Source organism: Xiphophorus couchianus, chromosome 18 (genome assembly GCF_001444195.1).
Source record: "Xiphophorus couchianus chromosome 18, X_couchianus-1.0, whole genome shotgun sequence".
NCBI classification, from domain to species: Eukaryota; Metazoa; Chordata; class Actinopteri; order Cyprinodontiformes; family Poeciliidae; genus Xiphophorus; species Xiphophorus couchianus.
The window spans coordinates 7,295,742-7,305,747 of record NC_040245.1 but is presented as its reverse complement, the minus strand read 5'-3'; the positions used below and the strand labels follow the sequence as shown (position 1 = coordinate 7,305,747).

General features: G+C 36.5%; 1 protein-coding gene across 1 annotated transcript; it reads right to left on the bottom strand.

Moving 5' to 3' along the window:
• Window positions 1-4,064: 4,064 nt before the first annotated feature.
• LOC114161879 (transcription regulator protein BACH1-like) lies at window positions 4,065-9,980 on the bottom strand. The gene is made up of 5 exons (XM_028045506.1): window positions 9,856-9,980; window positions 7,797-8,054; window positions 6,304-7,470; window positions 6,016-6,222; window positions 4,065-5,212 (listed from the first exon to the last, which is right to left on the bottom strand). The coding sequence occupies exons 2-5, from the start codon at window positions 8,034-8,036 to the stop codon at window positions 5,099-5,101; spliced, it is 1,728 nt and encodes a 575-aa protein (XP_027901307.1). The 5' UTR covers window positions 8,037-8,054; window positions 9,856-9,980; the 3' UTR covers window positions 4,065-5,098.
• Between the last annotated feature and the right edge of the window lie 26 nt (window positions 9,981-10,006).

Here is a 10,006-nt window from a genome sequence, read left to right as displayed (position 1 = left end):
AGATGTTTTTAAAGCATGAAAATACAGGCATTTGTGTGAAAGAATGAATACTACTCTGTAAGAGTAGTATGGACTCTCAGGATCTTGGCAATCAAGATACATCAAGCATAGGCATAAAGAGCAGTCAAATTCCATCCAATGGGCAATCAGAATATTAATTCATAACACCTAAAACATTATAGGCAACCAAATAATGTGTTCAAGATGTTTCCAATTCAATATACGGTAATCTGTAGCTCTTAGTTCAATAAGCAGAATTGACAGTAAGCATCTTGACTCCGCCAAATGAATGGCCGAAATATCCTGATCAAGAATAAACCTGGTTTTAGAACTGCTGTTCTGTTTTGACCAGTTTTTTAAGATTTCTGTTTGCATTAATGAACAATTAATCATCAGAATTAATTGCCCCTTAATGCAAACAGAAATCAGGCACAGGCATAAAGAGCAGTCAAATTTTTGCAGCTGAATACACAATATTTGTGTTGGTTACGTTTGGAAAGGAAATAACAATAAGGCGACATTTTCTTCTGTGGTAACATAGAAACAACAATGACTTATTTCTGAATCAAGAAAAAAAACAAAAAAAAACCAACATTATCTGTATGGCTTTTTACGTTTCCCCAAAAGCTTTTGAAACTTTTGTTATGTTAAATAATCTCAACTCCTGCAATCACCTCTATGAAATGCTTCACTTATGTTCTCTTTAATTTGTTCATGTAGTGTTCGCAGTGTAACCGGGATGATTGTCAAGTCTAAACACCAGCAAGTGTGTAATTTGTCACACTTCAAGCAGCTGTTAATCTGACTGTTGCATATCAGGCTTCTAGCTAACTAGGGTCAGCATGTTCCCTGCTTTCTCTCATTTCTCTTTGAGATCACAGTACTATGGACCTCATTTATATAATCTTGTGAATGGGGCACAGCCCCACGATCAAACTTAAGTTTAAAGTCACTTCGGTATGTAATCAGCGAGAACGCAGTAGTTCAGCTGCTTAAGACTTTGTGAGGAGGTCATCGATCTTAAACTGGGATTGATTCAAGTATTGTGTCATTTTATAGTATCTTGACCTATGCTGGAGAAATGTTCATGTTATAAATTTGCACAGTTCACTGTTTATTTCTTTATTGTGAGGAATAGCAAGAACTCATGTACTTCAATTTGTTTAATATTTATTATTTATATCAATATTAATTACAGGGTTCCTGTGCTTTATTGCAAAGTCTGAAAAAGTGTAGATTTAGTAATGGCTTCTTTCTCTCTGAGAGGTTTTTCAGTTAATGTCTGTATAGGATTCTATTCATTGTGTGGTCAATGATACTCTTACCAGATTCAACCAGCATCTTCACAATTAACTTTGCTTTTGTTGTGGTGATACTTGACAAGCTAACTGCCAGTGTAGAGGAAAAGGTGAGGATGTTATTCTTACATTACAATTCTGGTCATTTTGGCATCTCCGCTAGGTAAAAATGGTGTAATATAAAAAGTAAGTACCGGTATATAAAAAAAACATACTTTTTGGTATGTCTTGACAAAAAATTTGCTTAAACCTTATTTAACAGTATGTCACATTAAAAGGTATTTATTTATTGTTATCATGACCTTTAATGTTTTTTTCACAAACTAACTTTGAAATGCTTTATTTTCTTACTTCCATCACTTCCAGTCCTAGGTGCAAAGTCTGTTAGAGGTTAAGGATTAGATATACAGAAATTACTAAGAAATAAGTAGATTTATCTATTTAAACAATAAATATATGTAACAAAAATCCTTCAATAATAATTTGAGTCATGTCATAATAATAATTTTAGAAATTTGGAGCTTGAGATGGTGTGAAGGACAGAAAAAAAACAAACAAACAATGCCAACACAGAGAGATCTTTTGGATTTTAGGGTAAAAGGGGAATTTTCGGCTTTGACACAGAAGATTCATCAAGACAGATACAGCAGGCTTTGCATTAATCTCACGATATGACTGTTTAAAGTTCTGGTATTCTGATGAATTCCAGGATTGGGCTTTAACTGCTTTCATTTTGTTTGCTGGTCTTTAATCTTCTAACCCTGCGTTCTTAATCAGAACTCAGAGCAGGTTTTTAATCTTGCATGAATGAGGCCGCGGATTATGGGCTTCTGACCTTGCCATGCTGCACAGCTGCTTCCGCCTCAAATCAAGTCGCTCGTCCCGTTTAGCTTGAAAAACAGGATAATCTTACTTTTGCATTACAATGCTCCAAGATCTAAACTGTATTTAAAACACACAAACACTGAGCATTAGACCCCTATTCTTTCTGTGAAGACAATTTTACAAATGAATTTATCCCTTGCTGATTTGGAAGTTGCAATGGTCTATTTTTGAGTGACAAAATTCTTTCTTTTTGTTGTTCTATATGCAATGCTTAAACTTGGTAATATATCAGGCAAAGGTTTTTTAAAGTTACTTTACCATTCATAAGTTAAAGCCATTACATTTCAACTAATATTAAAAAAATTAAGTATCAGTGGACAAAAGCCTATTGACAAGTTTGCAATGACTTTGAATTCAATCTTTTATCAATTTATAATATTACAAAGTCTGATAATGGCAGTCTTAAAGGGGGAGTATGAGCTTTATATCATGTTATGTTATTCCCTCATCAAAAACATACCTGGAGTGTTGTTTAGATTTTTTAATGCATGTTTTAGGAATCCTTGACTCTCCTGCAGCAACCATTTGTGGGTACCTAAATGTTTGCTCTCACAAAGTGCTGCCTATTTCCACAAGGCTCCTCATTGGAGCTACAATCTCCAGCCAAACTTCCATGTCACAGAGCACTCTTCCCTAACAACATCTCCACTCAACTCCATCAGACTAGCGGCAGCAGCAGTAAGCAAACATCTGTTGGAACTGCGAGTCTGCTGAGCTCATCATAGGAACTACTTCTGAGTCCAGCACTTCTAATAACTGATGTAAACAACATGAGAAGGATTGTGTGATGACTTCCTGAGGGAAAGAGTAGGAGCTTCTTAAAGAGATAGATGCCCAATTTCATGGCATCAAATTACAAAGTCAAATTTCTTTTGAGTCATGTTTTCTATATACGTAGCATTTTTTTTATAACAATTGAAGGTAACATAGTTAGTTGATTGTGCTACAAAATAAAACTATGCAGCACCTGGAAAATATATAATACCATCCCATTAAAACAACTGTGTGCCAGATAGTGCTGCAGCAAACATAAATCTGATAACAAGTAGTCCAGTCTTTTGCTTCAGGTGCAGAAGGAACGCATCCAAAAGTTGCCAGACAATGGCGCTTCAGGAGAGGAGAAAACACTTGTGTGGTAATCTGTATCTTATTTAAAACATTCCTGTATGCTCAATTTGAAATTCCTTTCACATTTACTAACTACGAAAGCACTTTTCTTCTTCAGAAGAGCTATATTGACGTAATAAACTCCACAAAGGATTTGGCAATACTTTGTGAGCATCATAATGTTTTTATGACTGTATCTTAGGGACAGTATTTTTTTTTATTAAAGGTTATGCATTTCTAAATAACACCACATTCTTGTTCTAAGAGTCTATAAGCCATATCAATACTTGTAGATTAAAAAGCACATCAATTCATGGTTTGGACAATTTAAAATCAAATAGTTTCTTTTGCTTTTTCCATATGACAGGGGACTTTAGTGAGAGAGTGTGTGTGTCTCAGTTCAGTAATCTGATTTGAGTTTCAAAAGGAGCAAAAGGCCATATGATGCTCATTTGGTCAATTTGGTTACATAAGAATACGATGACTATACCGTAATACCTTGGGCTTTATGCGATCAACCCTATATGTTGTTTGCAATCTTTGCTTTTTTTTCATCAACTATTCAAAAACAATAGCCTGCAAAATAAGGTTACTAACGGTAATTTGTATGAAGAATCCAAAATAAATTGTAAATTTGAAGACTTTTGTATTTAATCAATAAAGTTAACCTTTTGAGGCAGAGCTACACTTCCATCTGCTGGCCAAAGTTTGCAAAAGTACAGAAAACAGAAAAAAATCCCCCACTGTGGTGTGTTAAAATGATTTAAAGAAAACTGATTATTAACAAAATGTTTATTTGAATTTGTAATTCATAAAACCATTTTATAAAAACAATGCTCAACATGCAGAAGAACTAACATTTAAAGATAATGCCATCAACATTAGTATTGGGTTAATGTGCAACATTCCTTAAGACAATAAACATTTTTTCATTAAACAACATAATCTTGTTGAATTGATAGTATACTGAAGCATAAGGCACATTTTTATTCATAGCAGATAAGTTCTAACGTTTTCACAAAACACTATCAAATTTAATAGAACTACTGTATTACACAAAATTTAAGAGGAGGAAAATTAGTCTGCATGTGCAATTGCATAATGCTGCTGAGAAGGTAGTTTAGTTCTAAAATTTATTTGTAATCTACTGAACACTTAATTTTTTTGTGCATGTTTAATTTTTAAAAAAGCGCAATGAATAATAATTTTGTCTGGAAAATATATATAAAGTGGGATTTAAATACAATCAGGTTGTAATTTTCCCTGAGAAAAACTAACTTCAGCTTAGGAACATTCTAAATACTTCATTTGGGTACAGTGCATTACTATTGAAATCATGAATACTTATTTCTGTGGTTATTGTGGAGAAATGCCCGTTAGATTCACAGAAAATGAAATAATACATATTTGTGTTTGGATTCAGTTCCTCCTTTAAAGCAGGACATGAGTCAATGAAATAAAAAGGAAGTATTTGCAAAAAGAGGATTGCAGTGTAAAACGATGATTAACCGTTTGCTTTTTGGTCCTGTAAATTTCAGAATAACACTGAGACTGTGACCCAATTACAAGCTGTTGGACATGTCCAAACAGGCACTGAGCGAAGGAGCAGAGACAGGACAGCCTGTGTCCGCTGTGCAGGATTGTGGCACTGCAATTTGAATGGAAACTAAAGGTGGTACAATCGGTCCACGCTCTAAAGAGGAACTCACCATTTCAACCGAAAGCTGTGACATGTTATTTGCTACAAGGCTGGGCGATGAGACAGGAAAGTCAGATGAAGACAGGTTAGCGAGAAGCTGCAAGTGGTCCTATTCAGGCTCGATGTTGACGCTCTTACAGAGGCCACACACATTCTGCTTAATCTCTGCAAGATTTTTCTTCAGCTCTTTTTGTTCCAGAATCAACTGCTCTTTTTCACTTTTCTGTGAGAGAGGAATAAATCACAGATAGATTAAAAGAATATAAAGACAGTAACTCATTTGTTTGTGCATTTTCATTTTTACTTTTTAAGGTTTCTTTTAGACAAAAATATATATTTTTATTATACTTTCAACTCTGCACCAAAATAAATCTGCATTCATGATTAAAATATTGGTGTGAGCGATACCACAATTGCAACAGACTGCTTTCCTTCAATATTTAGTAAGATACTATAATTCAGCATATCACAGTCACCATACTAATGTATTAGGCCAATTAGATAGGCTCTAATTGTACCATTTTTGTCCACAGTTGGTCTATATTTTCAGTCACTGAGATGCTGAAACAACAGCTAGATAACAAAAAGAGAAACACTTCCTAACATCATGGTTTAATCAGGGGAATATGAAGTATTGGTTAACAGAGTTAAAATCAATAAAGTAACGCAACCTTAAGCTGAAGTAAAATTGTAGGTCCACCAATTTACTTAAATATAAGATCAGCTTTGTGTAAATAACCACTCAAAGCAATGTGACAATGGTTTAAAAGTTCATAAAGTAGCATTTGCATAAACCAAAAATGTTTTTGAAATATGAGTAATGTTTAAATGCTACAAGTGTAGTTTGGTCTTAGATTGATGCCAAAAGAAGATGCCAAGAAGATTATCTATTGGAGCTAATATAACTGCTTTTACCCTTTTATCAGACGTGAACTATTTATTTAACGTGAATGATGGTCCTATCAAGTGTTATGACTAAACCCTTGATTTATAATAAGAAAACTGAAGACATAAAAGTGAACTTACTAATTTTTTTATTTCATATTCCAACTGGTGTATGCTGTCGAGCTTCCTCTTCCGACAGCGCTGTGCTGCCACACGGTTTTTACTTCGCCTGCGGACGTCGTGGACAAACTCAAGCTGTTCTTTTGTCAGGCTATGGTCTCTAACGAGCTGTTGGAATGCACTTCTGCTCAGTTCAGAGATCTGCTCCACCGGGAATGGGAGCTGAATCTATAAAAAAAGGCTGAGATGTTAGATTTACTTTTATCTATTTAAACTTATAGAATAAAATTGCCTGTCTATGACAATAACCTCTGCTGCTCTTTTGTGATTGGCCTCCATGTCCCCGTCTGTTTCCAGTTCACTTTCGTCCCCAGAGTTGAGTGGTGAGGACATGCAGGGACTCTTCTCTGCTTGTGAAAAGTTGTCAGCACGTGTACCAGGCTCGTCATCTGTATCGAGGTCCCGAAGGAAGGGACAGTCGCCTACACTGGAGTTCAGATCCAAGTGTCTGAGCCAGTGAAAGTCTGAGGTCTTGGTCAAATTGTTTTGGCTTGCCGAATCAAGGGATGGCAGTGGAGACTGACCTGGACACAGGTCAGACCAAAACCCTTTAGCTAAATGTTCGGCCACTTCCCTCTCTACACGGCTGCGCTCTCCATTTGCTGCCTCTAAGCTTTGGGGGTTTAAGGCAGGTCCTGATAACTCGCCAGCAGCTCCCTGCTCAGGACAAACCTCATCCTGCTGTAATACTGCAGTACAATCTTCCGCCGTTGACGTCTTTAGTGGACAGGAGGCTGGGGCACAGCTGGCTTCAGCACCAAGCGTCTCAACAGTCGGTTCATTATCTGCGCTTCCCGGCTCAGTGATTTCTGGTGGATTCTCATCCCCTGGTGTTGACAGCTCACATTGTGCGTCACACCCTACCACACTCCTCAACTCACTTCTATCACTTACATCTCCTATCTGTAAAATGTCTTTTTCGCAAAAATGAGAGGAATGATCGGCTTTGTCGGGGCCTGGGCAAGGCAGAGACAACAGGGGACACACATCATTTGCTAACTCTAAAGATAAGGGAGTCATTTGCGGCCCACAGTTCTGAAAACAAAAGTGTTCATCCCCACTGTTTGTCTGACCCTGTGTGCTCTGAGGGCACTGTGATGAGAAGTCGGTTTGCTCATCACCCCCTGAAGGAGCTGAGCTGTTTGACTCAAATGATTTTGCATGGCTACCTTCTACACAGGAGTCCAAACTGGTACCGTGCTCCGAGCTACGACAGCAGCTCTTACTCCTGACCTCCTGGGAGGTTTTCTTGCTCTCTGAAAACTTGGGGATGAGGAAATCAAAGCAACCTGACTCCAAGTTGCGAAATCCTAAAATCTCAGCACTGGTAAGAATGGCATGGATGTTTTCTTTGGTGAAAAGCAGCTTTGATGTGTAGGCAAATTGAAGCAAGGGTTCAAACCCCTCCACGGTCACCTGCGGAAAACGGACATTTGTTAAACCAGAAGCATCGGCACCATAAAAAGCTGAAATAAAACTTGGCTAACCTTGTAAAGAAACACTGGTTATTACAATAAAAATAGCTGTATTTAATTTTTATAAACTTAAACACAGCATGCTCTTAAATATATTCCAATAACTGTCAAGTCACAACCACAAACTTCCATGCATTTTATTGGGATTTTATGTGATGTACCAACACAAAGTAATTCATAAAGCATAACAGATGATGCTTTAACATAATCTACAGAACACAACTATCAGTTTTATGAAATCATTTAGGTGAATGCTGGAGCACCAACCTCTTCAGGCAAGGTGATGATGGGATTCTGTCTGGTGACACTAGTAACCCTACTGCGAAAGTATTCGCTGCATGAGGCCAGAACCGAGCAATGGGCCCGAAAACTCTGGTCCTCCACCAACAACGTCACGTCGCACAAGATGTCCTGCTGCCTCTGCTCATTCAGACACTGGAGAACGTGGGCACTGTGCAACGCAGACTGAAAGGTGAATGCTGATGTGCGAGGAGTTTGCAGAGTCATGGTTCTCAAAGGCTTATCCTAGGAGGCAAAAATAGCTTGTTGTAATAGTTTTAAAAAACAAGACAAAAACATGCATAATGTTTTAACCATTATTTCACACACAATGAAGTGGAGCCAAAATTCTATTAGGCGAGAATAAAGTAATATTACAAGTCGACAACAAGCAATGAGTATAAAATGTGATTATTAAATCAGTCGGAATTCTTTGTTGTTTTAGTTCAGTTTGAAAATGATCCTTTTAAGGTAAATTCCAGAATAACTACAGGATCTTTTTTATAATTTTCTTCTTCATTCCATGTAACTTCTTTAACTGTCAGCTGCTTGAACCTTTTACACCTTTTCAACTTGAGTAAACACCTTCTATGTGGACTGAGATCAGAACTTTATGATGGTAACTTCAAAACATTCACTTTGTTGTCTATCAGCCACTTTGTAGCTTAATTTTGTGTATTTAGAAGACCTATTTGTCTATTTGTGACCCAGAATGGTTTTATAAATTTGGCAAGCTTCCCTCTATTTCCTCCTACTATAACAATAGTCGTCATGACTCTGTGGGAACCGATCCATGTGTAAAAATGATCTCTAATGCTTCCTGAACTTCTGTTTTACAATTCGAGCCTCATAAATGCTGGCATTGTCATCTGGGAATTACTGCCATCAGGGAAGAAAACAAATCCACTGATGGAATAACATGATCATTCAGCATACTCAAGTATTCATCTGATATATTCTTTGGGCACATAATGTTGCAGTAGCTGCTAAATAGTTGCCATTTGCTTAGGCACCATTTGGTGACTTTTCTTTGGTCAGGCAGTGTATATTATAATGTAATAGTGTTCTTTTTTCATTGCCTAGTCAGTCAGGGAAATACTTTTTTGTATACAAGTAAGCAATGCTAAAAGTCAGTAACCTTTAATGACCTGCAAATATTGCAGTGTGATAATGGCAAGAGGTTTTAAACAATAAATGCTATTGGCTAAGAGGCATTATAAATCTCCTAGCTGAGGTCATTTTCATAATTATAATCAGCATTTTTAGTCCCTCGCCTCCAAGGAAAAACGGATGGATTGACAAAACATTATGTTTTATTCACTAAATATGTTTAATCTGCATGCTTTAAACGTTTATTAATGTTTTAAACATTTTGATATCTATTCATTTTTTCAATTGTATATTACGACATACTGTGTTACGTCATAATCAAGATAATCGACAGCTTTCGGTTCAAAGTCATAATAAAAATAAACTTATGGCAATACATTAAGAGTATGAAAAAATACAACGCATTTATGTTCTACTAGTGGTACCTGTATAGATACAAAGATAACAAACAGCTGATATGTTTAGATTAGAATAAAAATACAAAAGAAAAGAATACATGTTTTATACAACAAATCTACCATTGTCAATACTATGGCGAACATACCTATTTGAAATTAGTTGCAGGGTTATCAATGCGAACTTGCCTGCCCACAAAATGGATTAAAGTTTAACAGTTAAGCTTTAAACAAGTTCAACAGCAAAAAGTGCTGACTCATGTTTAGCCAAGTTAAAAAGTAAGAGTAACAGCGGAAAGCGCCGAATATCTGCAAATTCTTCAGACTCCTACGTATTTCCTTTCAAAACCAAACTCTTTATTACATTTATAGTGATAAATGTTTACAAAACTGAGTTGGGTTTTTTTTTTTTTTGCGAAAGGCGGGCCACGCCGTTAGCTTTAACTGCATCTTCCTTTCTGTTGTTGCCTTAAGAAACGAGCATCCGTTAATAACTTTAAACGAACGATGTTTTATTAGAAAAGAGTTAAACATTCACTGACCTGCCATGTTAGATGACTGACACTGACATAAGTAAATTTGGGAAAGAGATTGTGGTCGACCGAAGCTGGACTTTCCTCTTATCATGTGACATTAGAAACAGGAAAACCAAACAGCGCTTACTGCGCATGCTCAGTGAACGTCAGAGAAACT

What these genes read in the sequence shown, in the direction of transcription:
- LOC114161879 (XM_028045506.1), bottom strand. Translation starts at nt 8,036, where the DNA reads ATGACTCTGCAAACTCCTCGCACATCAGCATTCACCTTTCAGTCTGCG. An exon ending in ATCACAAAAGAGCAGCAGAG is followed by an intron (nt 6,223 to 6,303) that starts GTTATTGTCATA and finishes CTTTTTTTATAG; the next exon opens with ATTCAGCTCCCATTCCCGGT. An exon ending in AATATGAAATAAAAAAATTA is followed by an intron (nt 5,213 to 6,015) that starts GTAAGTTCACTT and finishes CCTCTCTCACAG; the next exon opens with AAAAGTGAAAAAGAGCAGTT.